The sequence below is a fragment of the Schistosoma haematobium genome, chromosome ZW (assembly GCF_000699445.3).
Source record: "Schistosoma haematobium chromosome ZW, whole genome shotgun sequence".
NCBI lineage: Eukaryota > Metazoa > Platyhelminthes > Trematoda > Strigeidida > Schistosomatidae > Schistosoma > Schistosoma haematobium.
In genome coordinates, this window is record NC_067195.1 from 2400913 (window position 1) to 2422552 (window position 21640).

The following is a 21640-nucleotide window of genomic DNA, read 5'->3' on the forward strand; positions in this document are numbered from 1 at the left end:
CCCCAAATGCCCTGGTGCAGACGAGAGTGGGGAGAGTCCGCTCTCCCATTCGAAATGCTCTCACATGGTCACGCGTATATAGCCTCTGCCAAGGAAGTCCTACTCACTGCCTTCTCCTGGTGGAGGTGTTGTTTACGAAATTGAGAGGACGAAAAGCGAGTGTCCAGTGCTTTAACAGGATTCCAAACCAATGGTGCACATGGGCTCCAGTATCCTGAAGGAACAAATGGCGTATGGACCAATTTTTGGTCACCGGCTTCCATGAGACTGTATCTCCTTACGATGCTCCTTTGCCTTGTGGATCAGACCTTCAGGTCATAGGCTCTGTGTGTGGCCCCTAAGAAAACCATCCGCTCCTGTTAGGGCACCTGGGCAGTATCACAGCCCTCATACATATCGAATGAGATTTGTGTGGCGCATATGTTCATCCTTCAATTATAGTTTCACCAATAACTCTTCTTTTTTTTCTTATTTCATTGATTTACTTTTGTTTATAGTAATCCAATTGAAGAAACAATTATTAATCGTTGGAATCAACCAATCATTAATCCTGATCTATTAATTGCTATAGTACGTATACAATCATTCTATCGTGGTTGTCGTATTCGAAATACAATACGTTTAAGTCAAACCAAATATCTAATAGAAACTTTATTATCTATCATCAATTCACAGAATAAATCAAATATAGATAATAATCATTTGATGCATAAGCGATCATTATTAAGAATTAAACGTTTATCAATTGGTTGGATGTCTTGTTTAAATGTATTACAACAAGGTCATTTACAATGTGAGGCGGGAAATCGAATAATTGAAAACTTAATTCTTACCAATTCCAAAACTACTACTGATAATAATAATAATAATAGTAGTAGTAGTATACAAAATAAATTATATAAAGATATGAATTCTTATTTAAGTATTAAAGAATATTCTGGTAACTATGGTGATATACCATCACCATGTCCAATGCATCATACAGGATCAGAATCACATCATATGAATCAATTACATAATTCATTACATAAAGATTGGATTCATTTATTATTTCGTGATTGTATTTATTCATCAAAATGTTTAAAAAATGAAAGCATAATAATCAATGATGAAGAAGAAATTCAATATTCATTTCGTTTAAAAACTACTATACCGGATAGTTATATCCTATTGATCAATAATGATAATGGTAAGTTTACAATATGTACAATAAGTAACTATATATGAGTAGTATATAGTTATGGATGAGCCAATCAGAAGTGTCTGAAGGATTTCAAGGTTACGGTGCCAATTCCACTACCTGATGTTAACGTAAAATCGGTTCATACAAAACCTGATAATTGAGGGGTTATAACTAATAAAACGGCGAGGCTAAAATTTATCGACAAACCAATCATGTATAAGATAATAGGTTTCGGATTTTGGCGCTAAATTCATTTATCCATTTGGCTAAATAAAGTTTTATCATTATAGCTGATGTCAGTTCATGATGAAAACCTCATATATATATATATCCTAAGCTACAAATCAAAGTGACAACATGTGTTTACAAAATAAGAAGTAACTTTTAAGTAGTTTGATGAATAATATTCAAGATTTTAGAGTAATAAATGTTCAGTTGAACTTTATGACTGGACACCAATACAAATCCAGTTCTAACCTGTTTACCGTATCCCACAGTCAGCTACTCTATAAGAAACAGCTAGTCTATTGGATAAAGGTCAACTTTACTTGGTGATAAGATTTGACACTGAAAACCAATAGATAAAAATATTTCACAGGTTGAAATCATGAGTCGATGGAAGCTAGACCACCATGGAAAACCTGGAAGCACTGGAGTGCCGTTTCATCCTAGTATGGGACTCCTCAGCAGTGGGCATCCATTCTGATAATAATCAACTGCTCACTAGTGACTGACTTCAGGAAAAACTCCTAGAGTTCTAGTGAGAAGCCGTTACCAGTGGAGTTCAACCAGTCTGTCGTGAGATAAAAACTCACTAAAGACAATGGTGTACGGTGGCGCAACTTCGTGGATTAGTCGAAGTTAGACATTAACACCGTTAGATGCCGGCTCAGTGGTCTAGTGGTTAAGTGCTCACGCGCGAAGCTAGTAGGTCCTGGGTTCGAACCCCGCGTGGTGCGGGATCGTGGATGCGCACTGCTGAGGAGTCCCATACTAGGACGAAACGGCACTCCAGTGCTTCCAGGTTTTCCATGGTGGTCTAGCTTCCATCGACTCATGATTTCAACCTGTGAAATTTCTAAAAAATAACTCTCCACAAAACCCATTCTGAGATTAAAATATCACTGAAAATCAGGGGACACAGGTAAATAATTTTATTCATATTCATGACTATTGAGTCATCTAGCGTTATCTAATTTTCAGTCATTCTGATACATCTTATATTCGAGCGATTTTGCACAAATTTCCTTATTATTTCCTGCTCCCCAAAACTCTTATACTCTTGAACGACGAACGAATAGTAAATATGAAAGAAGTTTAACTTTGGAGCTTAGTTTATGTACAGAGTTGGGGAAACGTAAGTACTCGAGAAGCTTTCACGCTGTGAAACATCGGATCTAATTCCTGCTTGATGATGTAGTGAACATAGTACAAGGATATTAATGTAATTAGATGTGAGATTCTGGAAAACATACTAAAATTGGTAGTTGTCCACTCAAGATAATGAAAAACTAACGTCTTTCTCTGAATTCTCTCAGATGTTTCTAAAAAACTCTGATTATTCGAAGTAATTTCAGTATTTATCTTAGTTCTTATAATTTTCAAGTGAATTGTATATATACGCATGAGTTGCGTTCTTTCGGACTCCTTGTGAAATACATATTTTTCTGATTAGGGCTTACCTTCTCCTTTTAGTTAACAGGGCTAAGGTATAGTTAAATAGATTAGCTTGTCCTGTTGTTTTCTTGCTGTCTTTCGTTCCGTTTGCTGATCCTAGGTGATGTCTTAATCCCTTGAACATAGAATCAATAAATGACCATTGTCAACTGAGCGAAATCGGAAATATGAAGTGTTGGATTCTGAATCGGTAGTTTAATACTATCATGTTCACTGTTGATCATCTGTTGGATAAAGAATTGAACTATGATTATGTATTACTCAAAATGATGAAATAAATGTAATACATAAAGTTGTATAGTTTTCTAAAGCTTTTTATCTCATATCAATCAGTGATATTGATCTGTAGTTATGAATGTAAAATATGATTGTTCATTGAGGGTGAACGAATAGGCACTTGACCTATGAACTAGAAAATATGTGATTTCCTTTCCTCTCCTTGATTTATACATCGGACTCATGGAGAGTGATCACTTGTAACTTCATTGTGAAACATGTCCTGTAAGAGTAGAGGATATTCGTAGGTTACTAGTATCCGATCATATGTGTCTTCGAATCATTGATCGTATATCCTGAAGCAACTGAGTAAGTAATCCAGTTGTTAAGAAACGGGTACTAGATAAGGGTGACAAATCAATTGATGAAGTAGTGAAACTTCATCAGTTGAGATGACTGGGATACGTGTTATGTATGCTCAAACACCAACCGCCTCGAAGAGCAATGTTTTACGGTGTAGGAGTAGGTTGGAAGAAGACTAGGGGTGGCCAGAACAAAACACGGCACGAATTCATGAAGTCACTGGCAAGTTAACTGAGCCATATTGGTAGGTGTAGACTACCTTGTTGGGATCCGCGGGACGATAGTAAGCGATTGTTAGAAACCTTGAATGACATGACTCAAGATCGTTTGAAATGGTATGCGCAAGGTGCATTCACTCTTTGTGTTCTCCCAAATTCTAATCTTTTAAATTCTTCATATCCCTTTTTTCTTTCTAAATTTCTTTCACTGTATTATACTCATTGAATAACATTTTCAAACCTCAATCTTTCCGATTACTTCTTATACTTTTACTAACTCTACCACTATAGGATTTGGATGGACAATTGTATCTCTGTACTGATGTGGTATAGCAACTTGAACTGATGTACATACGTACAAAATTCTACTTTGTTACTGACTAACTGATTGAATCTGGTTGTTTATATTCTGGATTGTAAATCCTAGATATGATATGAAGTGATTAATTATATAAAGTACTTCTAAAAACAAGAAAAAAATATCATAAACTATCCACTTTACCACTCCCCTTTCTATATATATGTATGTTTTCCTTTTTTCTTTTTTTGTAGGTGAAATCATTCATCCATCCATTGAATATCCTTATAGTTGGTTAAATCTTAAAGAAAATAAACATGGATATAGTTTATTAGGATTAGTAACTAATCATATAACACCTATATCAAATGGTAAATGGAATTTACAATTATTAGGACCTGGTATCATTGGTAATGAAAATCTTCCTAAACCATTAAATACAACATTAAATTTATGGTCAAATTTTTATATTATTGAATTAGAAGATTATTATGAACCAAATCGGAAAAATCTATTATTTCGACGTAGAATTATAGTAAGTTTATTTCTATAGTAACTAACTTATTTGTTGTTAGGGGATTATTTTTAAAAAAAATAGGTAACCCTGAACAACTATTTCATTTAAGTCTATGACTGATTAACAAAGTATGTTCATAACTTTACCTTTGGATTGAACATAAGAGATCTAGAACCTTTATTAGACTATGAGGCTTAGGTTTAAACATTGATATGTCTAAGTTCAGTCAATTCATGACATAACTATTTCATTCTAGTATGTGATTTATCAACATAGTATGTTCATAACCCTGATTTTGGATTCAATCAATTCCTGAATTCTATAGCTTATAGGTTCTTATCAGAATTTCAGGAATTACTAGTAAACATATGATGATTGTTATGATAGGGTATATATTCCAATTTATGTAATTTGAAGTTCATATTATCAATCTCATATAGCATTATTGTTCACTTCTGCGAAGAAGTAAGTTATGAAGAAACGATTGTTAAGTGCTATGTAGATTTCAATGGTTCTCTATCTGATAACAGTTATCGAATAAGCTAAATAAAATTAGATTTGAACTCATGAGTCCACCATAGAAAACATGGAAAAACTGGACGGCCGTTTCGTCTTAGTATGGGACTCCTCAACAGTGAGCATTCACCATCCCTCACACGGGATTCAAGCACAGGATTTATCAGTCTCACGCGAGAACGCTTAACCACTAGACCACTGAGCCGACTGACACCTAACGGTGTTAATGTCTAACTTCAAACAATTCACGAAATCTCACCACTGTCCATCATTGTCATCAGTGAGTGATTATCACACAACAGACCCGTTTGAACTTCACCGTTCATTGCTTCTCACTAGAAGAACTCCATGAAATATCTCTTGAAACCAGTCACTAGTGAGCATATGTTGATGAATATCAGAAGAGGTTTTTATGAGTATTATAATAATTTCAATAGTTGAGATCATGAGTCAATTGAAGCTAGATCACCATGGAAAATCTGGAAGAAAACAACCACTTATTCGCCGTGACCAGTGGAGCTAATCCATGTCGGGTAGAGATAGGTATCTGTCTCAGTACAATGGAAGATGGTCGCGCGATTTCGTGGATTTGTTGAAGTTGGACATTAACACCGTCGCATGCCGGCCAACTCAGTGGTCTAGAGGTTAAGCGTTCGCGCTCGAGACCGAAGGCCCTGGGTCCGAATCCCACGAGCGGGATCATGGATGCGCACTGCTGAGGAGTCCCACAACAGGACGAAACGGCCGTCCAGTGCTACCAGGTTTCCAAATGTGGTCTGACATCAATCGGTTCATGATCTCAATCAAAAAATTCTAACCATTTATATTTTCTTTTTTTTCTCATTTACTAATAGGCTTCTAATGATAGTTTGATAACGGTTCATTTACGATTATCTGTACCAAATGTTTATACACGTTTATGCATTAAAATGGGCAATAAAGAAATGATCTCTGCTGAAGGCTTTGGTGCAGCATGTATTTTTGCTTATATTATATTGTCTGATACAATAATAGATGACAGAAATAGTCAAACATCTAATTCAGGACGTCTATTAGAAGTGAATAAAGGTGACAATGTCAAATTAAGTATAAAAGATGTGACCAATTCAAAAGTTATATTGAATAAATTGAATACTACTAAAGTATCTCCAAGAAGATCTGCATCAGTGAAGAAAAATATGAAACCAGGAGTAAGTTGAATAAATTCTATCAATGAAAATAATTACGTATTTTATGTAATCAATCCATTAATTATGACATTGTATTCATCACGGTTACTAATCTCATAGAATATTCAAATGTTTCCAACCTTACAAAAAAAACCAGAACATTAGAAGGTCTGATGAATGATTGCAAATAGTTAATTGAAGCCAGATCTCGGTTCGAATCCCGCGAGTCAGGGTCGTGGATGTGCACTGCTGAGGAGTCCCACAATAGGACGAAATGGTCGTCCAGTGCTTCCGGGTTTTTCATCGTGGTCTAGCTTCAATCGACTCATGATCTCAATTATTGATATCTTTTATACTCTCAATGGAGTATAGACCGCCGGCTAGCATTCTCCGACTCACTCTGTCCTGAACCTTTCTTTCTAGTCCTATTCAATTTTTTTAATTCTTCTTATATCTGTCTCCATTTCTCGGTATAATGTAATCTTTGGTTTTCTTCTTCTCCTTCGGCCTAGAGGATTTTAAATGAGGACTTTCCTCGTGACGCAGTTGGGTGATTTCCTCAATGTGTGTCTTATTCACTTCCAGCGCTTCTTTCTCGAAAAATACGATGACCAGAAAAAAATAACTCATTACAAATAATAACTTTATATAATGAAATAGCGACATAGTTATGGATGTAAAGCTGGGTAACACATTGATTGTTAATCAGCTGTGATTTACAAATGGTAAAGAATAAAGTAACAATTGATTAGGCAAATGAAAACTTATAATCAAGGTTTTTCGAAAATTCCATAAACCAACTAAGTAATAAGCAAAGATGGATGGTGACTAGCAGTAGAATACAGGATAACGTGAAGACGTTTGAAGCGAACGGTATTAAGTATGAGTCTCGGAGTAAACATCAACTCTAAGATGTAGGTACGTCTAATTGACGAGCCTCAAATAGGACGAAACGCACTCCCTGGATTCCATTATCAGTCATTATCCACCTTTACTTATAATGCTTGTGCTGTAAGGTAATATCGAGGCAATCCCTACAGTATGCACATATGCCAACAAGAGACTGATCAATTGCAATCCTAAACATCAATGGTAAGATACAAATAAGCAATACCAAATCAACTAATTAATAGATTTATATTAGAGTGATACGAACTAATTCTTCAAAGATTAGCTTTCAGAGTTTTTATACAGTTTGAAGCTAGTTTCCATGAGAACTAGAAGTTACTTAATAATAATTTTATGCTTACTAATGAGTAGTTTCGGTATGAATTTCTAGAAGTCTTTAAAATGGTAGACTTAGATTATTTAGACCATTCAACCTGAGAATGAATGATAAGCTCACTAGTGACATTGGTTAGGGATCATATTATGTCACATATTATTTGTAGCTGGGAATTTGGATTAGTGCATTCAATGACTTGGCATTATTATACTGACTGCCAAACGTCAAGATTCTGGGATCTATCCAGTTTAAGGTTGTGTCTATACACAACTGGTTAGTGACAAACTAAGACAAAATAGTTGGAGTCTCTTATTTCAGTAAATTTTGAATTGGGTTCTAATCCCATAGGAATAATAAGTTCTACTAGAATGAGCACTGTAAACATCTCAGTAGTGATGTCTCAGATTGTAAGGTTATATGACGCACGATCAAGTTTACTAAGGGACACCAGTTCACTAAGAGTTACAGGTATTCTTTGTTAACGAGATATAAATAACACAAAGCCTGGTTCTAGAGCTTCCAGTTGACTACCTCCGACCACTTCAAACATTTACTGAGAAAATTAATCAGTACGGTCATCTTAGTATTTACGGCGTTGTATCGAAAGAACAACAACAGTATATAATAAATATATTTATATGTAGTAGTGAAATACAGGAAGCGAGTTTCATCCTGTTTGAGATTCGTCAGCTGGATTAGTCAGCAGCCTAATGTTTATATTCATATTTGAAATTAAACTCAGTACCTTCCTCGACAATTTACCATTATGATGGGTTTTAATTCTTTCATAATACTGAGTAAGCACATACATTTGGGTATCCTAATTATTCACTTCAAACAAATGTAAAACAGAATAGTTATTTAGAAAGATATTGTACAATTGGAAAATAGGTAATGCGAACGTTTAAACATAAACTAAAAACTTTAAATGAAGACATTCTAACTTTCAGAGCAGAGTTTAAATGGTTTGAATTATTTTTAGCGAGTTCGTTTTCTACGGGATGGGGTTGCTAACCCCATGCCCAACCCTCCTTTATTCGAGCTTAGGATCGGCAGTAGCCCAAGAGGGGCTCCAGGCGGAGTTAAACGTTTGAACAGGTTGCCATTATTTTCTAATATATTTGATAACTTTACTTAACTTAGTATTCTACTCCTTTTAAATAATTAACAACAATGTTTCCTCTATACAAATCAATTCATAATTTAGAGTAGTTCTGGCAGTTCAACTGGTGGTAGTACAACAGGAAGTGGTCGAGGTTCTAGTAGTACTAATAGTGCTAATATAGAGCGATCAAATCAATATGAACAATTCAATTCCAGTTCACCACATTCACATAGATCAGATAGTCAGCAAATAGAAGGAGAAAAAGAAGAAGAACGATATTATTGGATTGAAGCTTATGTAGATGGTAAAAATTGGCCATTGAGTATAAGTAATTGGGCATTTTTAGAAGAACAGCGTTGTAATAAACTTGAAGAGTGTCAAGGTTAATTATTGATTACTTTATTTGTTCTTTCTTTTTTCATTATTTGTTTGTTTATTTGATATTGAAGCAGATAATTTAAGTAAGTTTTATGAAAACAATTGTCCATGGTTTGATCAAGGCTATTATATACTGACTGATCAGTCAGTCAGTCAACAACAACGTAGAACGTCGTACGTATGTACGTACGTACGTACGTACATCAGTTCGAGTTGCTATACCACATCAGCACACACATACAATTGTCCAGTCAAATCCCATACTGGTAGAAGTAGTAAAAGTATAAGCAGTAATCGGAAACATTACAGTTTGAAAATGTTATTCAGGGAGTACAACCCAGTGAAATAAAGTTGCAAAGAGAAAAGAAATAAAAGGACATGAAGAATTCAGAAGATTATAACTTGGGAGAACATAGAGGGTGGATGCACCCGCACCATTGCAAACGATTATGAACCATGTCACTCAAGGTCTCTAACCATCAGTTACTATCATCTCGTGGATCCCAATCAGGTAGTATACACCAACCAATATGGCTCAGTCCACTTGTTAGTGACTTCATGAATTCGTGTCATGTTTTGTTTTGGCTGCCCCTGGTTTTCTTCCAGCCTACTCCTACATCATAAAACATCACATGTCGGAGCAATCGGTGGTCGGGCATACGTAACACATGTCTCATTGATCTCAACTGATTAAGTTTCATCATTTCATCAATTGATTTGCCATCCTTATCTATTACTCGTTTCCTAACAACTGGATTACTTACTCGGTTGTTCCAGGATATACAATTATTGATTCGAAGACACCATTGATACTGATTTATCAAACTCATTCTTGTCTAGTTTTAGTGTGTTGGGTTCATTAAGCTTGAATGGTACTACTGATTCGGCATATTAGGAACTAGACAGGTATTGCAATCTAATTCTGCCTCTAAATCCACGCGATCGTTCATTCTTGGACACTGTCCAGTCATTGAGCCAACAATTCGGAGACAACTCACTATTCAATGCGCGCTATCGATGTTTGAAGTTCACTATGAATGAAGATGATGATTTTCTCACACATGTGGGTATCGTCAACCAAGAATGTGAACGCTTCCGGTTGAAGTCGCTTACTGAAGACCAACTTAAAGCACTCATTCTCATCTGCAGCCTTCAATCGCAGAAGTTCAGTGACATTAGAACACGCTTGCTAAGTCGTTTGAATCAAGATCCAAAACTAACTCTTAATGATAGTGCAAACGAATATCAACGCCTAATCAACCTACAGCGTGATACTACGATGGTACAGAGTGGTGGTTCAGATCGTGCCGAAGTTCATGTAGTCCAACAACCACCCAACTCGCATAAAACTACCACAGCGACATCTAGTAAGCTTTGTATCTGTTAACATCTGAATAAGTTTCATCTGCTGCTCGAGTAATAATTCAAGTTTAGAAGGATCCATGTTCCCGAAACCACCGTCGCCAAATTGTTAGGTTCGTTAAGCTTGAATGGTACTACTGATTCGGCTTATTCGGAACGGAACGAAGGATCAGGATTCAGAGATTCGATGAACTATTCCGGTCCGTTGTCCCCGACTCAGCTAACTCGATCAAGAAGTCTTGGTAAGACGTAGAAGTGTATTCTACAGGTAACCAGCAGATACCAAGTCATGTCAGATCAAGTCAAGTCAATCAGGCACACAAGTCAAGCGTATTTATGCAAATATTTATAATCGATATTGTCATGGTAAAATTTTTTAAACATCAATCAATAAGTCCATCAATGGACAGCCATTCAAATATTCAATCGATAAGTTCGTCAATTGACTGCTATTTAATCATTTAATCGATATGATAAAATCACAAAATATGAGTTTGGGGATCTATCGTCCTCAACAAGTGTTGATTATTTGATCATTATCATGGGTGACTTGACATTAAGTACCCAGTTTTTCTAGTGGTAGGTCGTAGAATGTTATCAAGAAGAGGTATTAGATATAATTCCCAGTGCTATGTACTATCCTTCATCAATACATATTCACAATCTCGAAGAATCCCATTTCTTTTACTGGACTTGAACCCATATCACTCAATTTCATAAAGATGTTACTAATGTGGCTATTTGAGTCGTGATTGATTTTCTATATAACCAGAATATACACACTGACTGATCAATGAGTATGTCATGTTTATTCTAACATCTTCATTGAAGATTTGATTTATACGTTCTACAATAGTGGCAACTTTTTTGACTCTGATACTGGTTAGTGCAGCTTTGTGTTTCAGAGTAAATATCTATTTCTTCAAACGTGTAGATACATGCCTTGCTGATACGTTTCACCTAGTATGAAATGTATATGAAATATAGGGATTCCTATAGATTTCACCTAACCTTCTAACATGAGAAGTGATTTGATAGTCTTAGGTTCGAATAATCAGTCTGAAATCTTTCAAATCGTATGACACTATGTGACCAGTGAAATTCTACTATTTTGTTCATCTATTACTCATTACAAATGGAACTGGTTTTGTTTGAACTAACATATGCCCGAGAAAAGCTTAGTTAGTTTAGTTGTTTGTGTTGTATAACTTATTCTCTGACTCTCAGCTTTTATGAAATGATATGCAGATGATCAGTCAGCTATAAGTATAGGTCATTCATGTATCCACGGTAACCGCACATATATCCCTGTCTGTATCAATCTGGGCACCTATAAATACGTAAAGTTCGTTAATAAATTATTTGTAGGTTGATGATACAGCTTTTTATTTATCTATTTAAACACAAACATTGGTACAAGGAGGGCAGCTGATATATATGCGCCACACGAATCTCATTTGACTTGTGTGAGGGCTGTGATACTACCCGGGTTCCCAAACCGAAGTAAGTGGTTTTGTTATGGGGCCACGCCCAGAGCCTTCGACCTGAAGGTCTGATCCACAAAGTAGTGGAGCAAAGTAAGGAGATGTATTCTCATGGTAGCAGGTGACCAACGATTATTTCATACACCATATGTTTTTTCAGGATCGTGGAACGCATGTACACCCCTGATTTATAACCATGGTCTTCAAACTCCCGAGTAAACCAACCCGGTTGAAGTACCGGATATTCGTTTTTCGCCCTCTCAATTTCGTAAACAACAGCAATGCAACCAGAAGACAGGGAGTAGGACTTCCTGACAGTGGTTGTATGCATGTGGCCAGTTGAGAGCATTTCAAAAGGGAGAGCTTACTTTCCTAAGTATGTGTTGGAGGTGGGATTCGAACTCACGCCCTCATCATGGACCAGATGATGACACAGCTTCTTAGTCAGTTTGTTTTTCTCTCGCTGAATAGTTGGGTTGACCGACTGTTAGAAACATATAATACAGTCATTTAACATGACAGAATATTGAAACACGATAGGTTGATAAACTGACTTGGTATTTTGGAGATCTGTGAGACAGAAAATGAGTTTCAATGGTATCGCATTCTGTAGACGAGATGATGTAATGAATATTTCAAGTTTGTACTATGTGGATATTTAAAAAACCAATGAAAGCTTCATGATCTAAACATCAAGCTCAGAAATATGAAAACCGTTCAAAATTGATAAGTAGTAAATCAACTAATATCATATTGTCTAGTTCGACTCTGAAATTGGCTGAAGAATTAAGAACGTCCAGAGTTGCAGACATGTTTGTCTAAAAAATGCTTATAATTACATCATTTAAATCAAAAAAAGCTTTTTTATGTTTAAGTAATTGAATTACTAAATATTTGTTTACGGACTCGGCTTTGAATCACATTGCATATGCTAGTGAAACGACCTAGCTTCCTGAAATGAAGAAGGTGAAGAAGGATTCCAATATGTTTAGTTGTTGAAAGATCTCATAACAAGCGATGGATGGATGTGTGAATAGACTCTAGTATGTCAGTGCATTATTCATCGGACCAAAAAATTCCTTGCACACATCTATTTCGGTCAGCCCTGACACATGTATATACTATAGGTTTGTGTCAATTACTATTCGAATTATTGTGGGAATTCAACTTTCTAGGATATATCAGTATAGAGGTTGTGGAGATTGTTAAGTTTTGATTGAGATCATGAACCGAGTGATGATGTTAGACCATCATTGAAAACCTTGAAGCACTGGACGGCCGTTTCGTCCTATTGTGAGACCCCTCAGCAGTGCGCATCTACGATTCCTCTCGCGGGATTCGAACCCACGGCCTTCAGTCTCCAGGATATATTTGGTCTCTGGTTTCATATTGTAGACTGGCCAAGTTTTTAGAAAGTGTATCTCAACTTATTATTAGTGATATAAGTGGTTTAACCAATTAAGTATCACCTCATTATAAGAAAATACTACAATAATAGAATATCATTTGTCTTAATCATCGTTCATTCATTGATTTACTTTTTCAGTAAATAATACAACTTCTCGAAATACTTCAGCTGATAAAAGTTCTGACAGTAGAACTATTAAATCAGCAACAAAATCACCTGGAAACAAAACAGTTGGTATCACTGGTCAAAAATCTGGTTCTACACGTGGTACTTCAGCAAAAATTGATTTTAATCAAGCTCATTGGAAAATGAGAATAATATGTAATAATTCTGTAAGATTTATTCATAGAAATAGTATGTTTCTTAAGTGGAACTATTTCGATGTTTATCTGTTGTTTATTTATGACAATTTTTCTAATGGTAGTCAATTTTATTTCATGTTAATAAATGTGTAGCGTGGTGTCGAGTCCCAATCGACTATGAACACCACTACAAAGAAACACGCGCCAAATAAATCAGAAGGCGAAGGTTGAACGTAACCAAATTTATTCGTTGGTGATCTCGTGGTATCAAATGAATACCGAGATCGTGCTAAGAAAAGGTACAAGCGGAATCGGCTGAAGAAAGTACGTGCAAACGGAGTCACGAACGGCGAAACAGTAATGGAGAATAATGGAAGAGCAATAAGGCTATCTTTAGCGCAGTTAAACAAACGAGCACAGTAAAACAATCATTGGTACAATTGATTATAATAATAATTGTTTTCATTAAACCAGTCGCGTTCTCTTGATAACAGTAGGTCACTACAGATGCATAGTTGTTAGTAGAACATTACAAATATCTAACTTTAACCAATTCACAAAATTACCCTATCGTCAGTGAGTTACTGAGGAGTTCTATATGAGGACGAAACAGCCATCCAGTAATTCCATGTTAGTCTAGATATAATTGACTTATGAATTCAAGTATACATTTATAAATGTCAATCGTATTGTAGTTCAGGATGCTAATACTGTGTGTTTTATCTAACTAGTCAGTTGAAAAAAGCATGTTCTCGTTTTAATATCAGAAAGGGTTTTGTGGATATTATAATAATTTTAATAGTTGAGATCATAAGTGGATTGATGCTAGATCATCATAGAAAACATGGGAATACTGGACGGCCGTTTTGTCATAGCATAAAACTCTTCAACAGTGCACATTCACGATCCCGCCTCGCGAGATTCGAACCCAGGACACATCAGTTTCGCGCGCGAGCGCTTAGCCATTAGATCACTGAGCCGACCAGCATCCAACAGTCTTAACGTCTAACTTCAACTAATCCAAGAAATTCAGCGACATATTCACCATTGTTTTCAGTGAATTACTATCTCACAACAGACGCGGTTCAACTTCACTGGTCATTGCTTCTCACTAGAACTTCATGAAATATCTTTTGAAAAACCAGTCACTAGTGAGCGTATATTGATTATTATCAGAAGGGGTTTTTATAGATATTATAGTAATCTTAATATTTGAGATCATGAGTTCTCGTTTTATTGGTTGGTCATATTGAACTGGGCTGTTTCTTCCTTTTGTTATTTGTACCTAACGTTGATGGTTCATTGTTGCCTTCACCATAGCAATTGAAACGTTTTCAGATTACCTACAATGATCATGCAATAGATTTTTCATTCAGAGTAATGCTGCAGTTGATGGTGAAACTCTGGGAGATGTGGAATCCTTCATATACCTGGGAAGCATCACCGATGAACAAAGAGGATTCGATGCAGACGTAAATGTGAGGATCGGCAAAGAAAGGGCCGCATTCCTGCTGTTGAAAAACATATAGAACTCAAAACAACTGTCTGTAAGCCAACATCAAAGTCACAATCTTCAATACGAACGTCAACACACTTCTACTATACGGAGCTCAAACTTCCAGAACTACTACGACCATCAACGAAAACGTACAATTATTTATAAATAGTTGTCTCTGCAAGATACTCAACATACATTGACCGGATGCCACCAGCAACAGCCTTTTGTGGGAGAAAACAAACCAGCTTCCATCTGAAGAAGAAATTAGGAAAAGACGTTGGAAGTGGATAGGAAATACATTGAGGAAATCACCAAACTGCATCACGAGGCAAGCGATAACTTGGAATTCTGAAGGAAAGCGGAAAAGAGGAAGGTCAAAGAACACATTAAGTTGGGAAATATAAACAGATATGAATAGCAACTGGAAAGAACTGGGAAGGGTTGCCCAAGAAAAGGTTCAGATGGGAGTGCTTATCGGTGGCCTATGCTCCTCCACGAGGAGTAACAGGCGTAAGTAAGTAAGTAGGTAAGTAATACTATTTATAATTAATTCTGGAGAATAGAAATTGAGTGAAAGAATAGAATGTTGTTGATTTGCCTGCTTTTATGCTTATAGAATGTTTCTACTTTCTTATTATTTTATTAGAATGACATTAAAGTCATTAATATGGATAATAAAATATTAGAAATTAAAGCTTTAAAAAGAGCTTGGGAAGAAATGGAACCTGGTAGAGCAATAAGAGCTGAATTATCAAGAGCACGTTATCTTGAAGAATACGGTCTAATGAATAAATTGGATAATAAAACTATTGTAGATGATTCAGGATCGACGATCACAACTAAATCTGATGGTTAGTTGTGTGAATCAATCAACTTTTTTATTGTTGGTTGTACGTGTTGTCATCAAGAGACCTTGTTTAATCTAAGTTTCAACTCAACCATTACTCATAAACTAAGCATGTCTGTAGTCTTGATGGAACTGATTTACATTGTAGGTTTCAAATTGTACAGAATTCGAACATGTCCATTTGAAATTCACAAACTTTATAAATGTGAGTATGAAAGAGTTCTGACTGATAATTGTCAATATTGTCGGATCTGAATTCCTAGAACATTCAGTCAGCTGTTACCCACAACCTAAACACGAATGGGGAAGTCACTAGTATTGTGAAATAAAATTATCAATATATGTGTTACGGATACCCAGACATCTATTTCTGTGTACGTACTAAGCTGGAGTGATATCATATTGAGATAAGATGGTGGTTTGAAGTAGTCAATAGGAACCCCTTGACCTAGGTTTCGTGCTACTTGGCACTTGTCAGCAATGTGTACCTGTAATCTTGAGTAGACTGATGCTCCCTGGCAGATTCGACCCCATGACACCCAGCTTCATAGTTAGAGACGTAACCACTGAGCTATCCGGGCCTCGACCGACCTCCTGTATGACTGAAATGTATTTACAATTGATTGATCATTGAGTAGTGATCAATGCCATTTATGTCAGTTGGATTTTAGTGCAGATCGAATCTTATCGATCAAGTTGTATAGTGCACGTTATGTCGAATCACCTAGACTGATGGCCACATTACAAATTGGTCGATAGGATTCAATCTGTACTAAGAAGGACCTGACATACATAACATTGATCATCACCCAATGATCAATCGATTGTAATATTTTGTCTTATTGAACATTAACTAGGAACATCGTAAGACATAGAGTTGATCACAGAAAATTATAAATAGTCATTTGAAAACTTGTAAGAACTTTGAAATAATAATTAACTTAACTGTTAAAATGGAAATGAACTTTCATGAAGCAAATGCATTCACCTCTTCTCTTTTACATCTTGAATCTTTCATTTATTCAAACGCTTATTTCTCCCTACTCTTACCAGTGTTTTTATTAGGAAAGTATTTTGTTTGTAATAATATTCACATTGCACTGTAGTTACGACCCTGGTATGAAAACTCAATCATTCAATTCCTTGTTAAATTCACATCTGTATCATTTGAAGAAGTAATAACTCAACAATTCCTATTATGACTTTATATCCGGCTAGTTATCATGTGATTTATCCACCAATCAAAATACGACTTATACAATCTTCGCACTGTGCCAAAACCAATGACGTTCGACTGGTATAGGCAGTCTGGCGTCCTTATTGGTCTTATATCCGCCTAGTCCATCCACTTGAGTCCAGAACACCAATATCAGCTTCCTCTATGCAAATCGAATCGAATCATTTGTTTCACACATACTGGGGTTTATAAATCAATCAAACGGACTGCGACGGAGCATAAAATAGGAAATAACATTCATACACATTAACGCCAAAATGTGACTATGAATGTAGGAGGCAGTAGTTAATAAACTGAACATAGATTAAGAATCGTAAATCGTACAATAATAATATATAGGTTAAAATAAAGCTGTTAACAAGGGGAATATAGATATACACAGTCTAGTTACTGAATATTTATATCATAAGAATATATAAATAATATTAGTGCATTAATAGGTCTCAGAAGTTACTGGTGACTTATTCTTTTCTCGGATATAACATAGGGGAGTGGCAACATCTTGATTCACATGGGCTCCAATATCCCAAGGAAACAAATGGCATATGAATCAATTATTGGTAACCAGCTAACATGAGACCACATTCTTGTGGATTAGAGCTTTAGGTTAAAGGCTCTGGTTATGACCCCTGAGAAACCCACCTGCTTCAGTTAGGGAACTCGAACATTCGATTTATATCCAATTATTGAATGGTTATATCATAAGAATGTATGGATAATATTAGTCAATTAATTTGTCTCAGACGGTACTCGTGATTTTATCTTCGCTCGGATATAACAAATCATACTCACTTTTTTTCTCAAAAAGTTTTGATTGTTCTCTTTCAACTTTAAAACATCATTAAATAATTTATCAATACATGGTTAACTTATTCTATAACCTGAAGTTAACATGAAATAAAATCGTAAATCATAGATATGAACAATTGACGAATCTCACAAAAAGACGAAACATGCGTTAAATTAGATTTCACTATGTTGATCAATTCATAAATCATTCATTTTCTTTTGTTTTAATAAAATTCTCCATCTCTCTCTCTTTCTCACTCTCTTTCTTTCTTTAGATAATCTAATACAAATGATAAAAGATCATTCTCCATTAGATCACACTTTGTTATTAGATCCATCTCAAATTTATATTTTAAAATTCCCACCAGAATTAAATCGTACACTTTATCCAATTCAATTAATGAATTTAAACAAATTCTATCATCATTTTAATGAGATTGAATGTAAACGTATTGAACAAGTTCAATCTATTATGAATTCTTATTCAATGAATCCATGGTTTATTCTAGAATATTCTTTAAAACAAATTCAATGTTTATCTTATAAAAATTTAAATGACATTTTAAAATTCAAATATCAATTATTTAATGATTATTTAAAAAATTTAAAATTTGAAGATTTAAATTTAAAAAAAACAAAATCAATATAAACAAAATTATATTGATTTATTGAAAATGATTCAAGTAAGTATTAATAATCATTGTGATTAATATAATATAACAACTAATTGATGAATGAGTCAATCAAAGGTGTTTAAAAGAGATTTCAAGGTTACGATGCGAATTTCAGTGCTTGATGCTTTTCGTTCTTTCAAGTTCGTAAACAACAGTGAGTAGGACTTCCCTGACAGTGGCTGTGTACGCGTGACCATATGAGCGCATTTCGAGATGGAGAGTGGACTATACCCACCCTCGGCCATAACAGGGCATTCATGGGCAATATTACAGTTAAACACAAAAATACCTGTCAATTTTAAAAAGACTACGATCATTTATCCATACAGATTAACCTTAATATACTACTGAAGTCAATGGTGCAACTATAATTTATGGACAACCTCTAAGAAACGCTAAAATGACCTTGACAATATTCACCTATTTACTAAGGTTAAATGGCAGTTATAATATAGTTTGAGGAATGAGGATTAGCACTTACAGTCGAATGTTAGACTTGGGAACTAGATTTAGTATTTTCATCATGAATAGACACCAGCTATAATATCAAAATGGTATTTGTTATGTCTTTATGCTGGGCTAGTTATCACGTGATCTATTCGACAATCAAAATATGACTTATTCGCCCGTGTACTGTACTAAACTAACGACATCCAACCAGTCTGATCAGCCTATCGTCCTAATGGTTCGTTGTTCGTTTAACCCGTTCAGCTGAGTCCAGAATGCCAACTACAGCCTCCACTACGCGAATCATTCATTTCAGACATTCTGAGTTTATATATCAAACAAACACACTGCAACACACCATAAAATAGGAAATAACATACACAATAACGTCAAAAATGTGGCTATGAACGTGTAAGGCAGTGGTTAATAAACTGAACATAGCTTAAGAACAATAAACCATATACTAATGATCTAAAGGTTGAAATGAAGCTTATAACAGGGAAATATGGATATACACAGTCTAGTTACTGAATATCTATACCACAAGAATATATAAATAATATTAGTCCATTAATAGATCTCAAACGCTACTCGTAATGTAATGTTCACTTGGATATAACAGTATTTAACCAAATCAATGAATGAATTTCATGTCAAAATCCAACATTTTCCATACTTAACTCCAAATGAGTCGTCTATAAATTATAATCTCACCAGTTTTTGTTTTATTACATATTCTAGATGAAGTTTACTTCAGTAAAGTAAATCATTTGACTATGAAGATTTCGTCGCTTTTCTGGACGTTATCATCAGTAATGAAATGTTCGCATTTCTCCACATATAACTCATAGCTTATTCGTGTAGATCTTCATGTTGATTAGTTTCTAGTTGATCTTCAACTCATCATTATTTACTTTTTTAATATTTTGATTATATCTCTTATTGACGAGACTCTATGGAAGACCTTTGAACGAATCTTGAATGTACTTCATAAAATATATATATATATATTACAAAAAACCCAAAGAATTAAAGTGGTTCGAAGACTAATCATGATTTGAAAAAGTTTCAGAGGTACTGAAATAATAGTACATACGATAGAGGGACTCATCCATATGGCTCTATAATAGTCGACCTCTCGAGCCATGGTAGGGTCGTAAGAACTTTTTGGCTTCGACCACATAACTTCAATATTGTCAGTTTGTACTCCAGTTGTAGGGTCCACAAATTAACGCTTATAAATAACGACATGATGCACACATCCAAGTTTGTGCAGGTATCCGTAGGCATCAGGTGCTGAAATTAGCGCCATCACCATGAAATCCTTTAAACGCTTCTAATTGACTCGTCTCATTCTCTCATTTGGTTTGGATATTTATTGTTCAATAATATGTACTTAGGATTGTGTTATTTTCATTCTGTTCATCTCATTTTTTTCTTTTTTTCAATCAATAGTTTGCAACTGATGAAGCACATTATAAATACTACGAAATGTGTATAAATTATAGAAATAATATAATAAAACAATATAAAATTGATAAAGAAGCATCATGCAATCAAACAATGATTGAACATGATAATACAGAACCAATTCTAAATCGAATTGAAAATGTAAAAAAGCACAAGAATTAAATCATCAAGAAGTTCAAAATCTAGTTCAAAAAGTCGATCGAATTCGAATCAACGAAGAAATTGAAAGAAAAATAAATAATTCTTTGTTTTACTCTCTTGTTTTTTCTACCTCTCCTCAGCTCCCGTCGTCGTCGTCGTCGTTAATAAATTGTTGTATCACTGATTGAAATCATGAGTCAATTGGAGCTAGATCAGCATGGAAAACCTGGAAACACTGGACAGCCGTTACGTCCTTGTATGGGACACCTCAGTAGCAGTGCGCATCCACGATCCCTCACCCCGTGAGGTTCAAACCGATGACGTGTCAGTCTCACGCCAGGCGCTTAGCCAACTAAACCATGATGGTCTAGCTTCAATTGACTCATGATTTCGATCAGTGAAATTTCTAAATATTTCCACAAAACCCCTTCTGGTTAGTATCGATAAGATTTCTCTCCTCACAAGATTTGAACCCAGGACATATCAGTCTCTGGATTGTGGATACGCAGTGTTGAGGAGTCCCATAATAGGACAAAATGGCTATCCAATGCTTTCATGTTTTCCATGGTGGTTTAGCTTCAATTCACTCATGAATTGAACTATTGAAAATACTATAATATCCACAAAGATCCCTTCTTATGTGAATATTTTTTATTTACATGATCTAATTCTATCACTTTGTGTGAATGTCATACTTTTACATAAGGTCTGTCGTGTAATGAATACTACATTTGTAACACTCAGTGATGTCGGATAGAAACTTATAAGAATATCATTCCTGTGAAAAAGTCAGATAATAAGTTTTGGAAAGGATGAAACTTAGATCTAGGACTATTAGTTGATTATCTTCAAACGTCTTAAATCGGACAAACAAAACTTCAACATCAGATCATTTATATTAGTGGATGCACTGTTGACTAGTGAACGTGGTACTAGTTACTGTGAATAATTAGTGTCCGAAATCTCATACTGATAAACGATTTGCTACGCGCTACAACCCCAACTGACTACTTGAGTGTGAAAGAATGTTGAACTAGCGAATAAAATGCATAAGTCAGTCAGTCAGCCATCTGCAAAATAGGATCAGGCACATATATGTATCGGCTCAAGTCGCCA

General features: G+C 35.2%; 1 protein-coding gene across 1 annotated transcript in view; it reads left to right on the forward strand.

Moving 5' to 3' along the window:
• Positions 1-18441, forward strand: part of MS3_00010273 (uncharacterized protein) — a gene marked incomplete at its 3' end in the record, with an annotated part of 64417 nt that extends 45976 nt beyond the window's left edge. Inside the window, exons 21-27 of the mRNA XM_051218637.1 lie at positions 498-1189; positions 4210-4490; positions 5843-6178; positions 8590-8869; positions 13258-13451; positions 15566-15770; positions 18068-18441. Coding sequence (XP_051070143.1) covers positions 498-1189; positions 4210-4490; positions 5843-6178; positions 8590-8869; positions 13258-13451; positions 15566-15770; positions 18068-18441 — 2362 coding nt within the window. The remainder of the gene's footprint in view (positions 1-497; positions 1190-4209; positions 4491-5842; positions 6179-8589; positions 8870-13257; positions 13452-15565; positions 15771-18067) is intronic.
• Positions 18442-21640: the final 3199 nt, after the last annotated feature.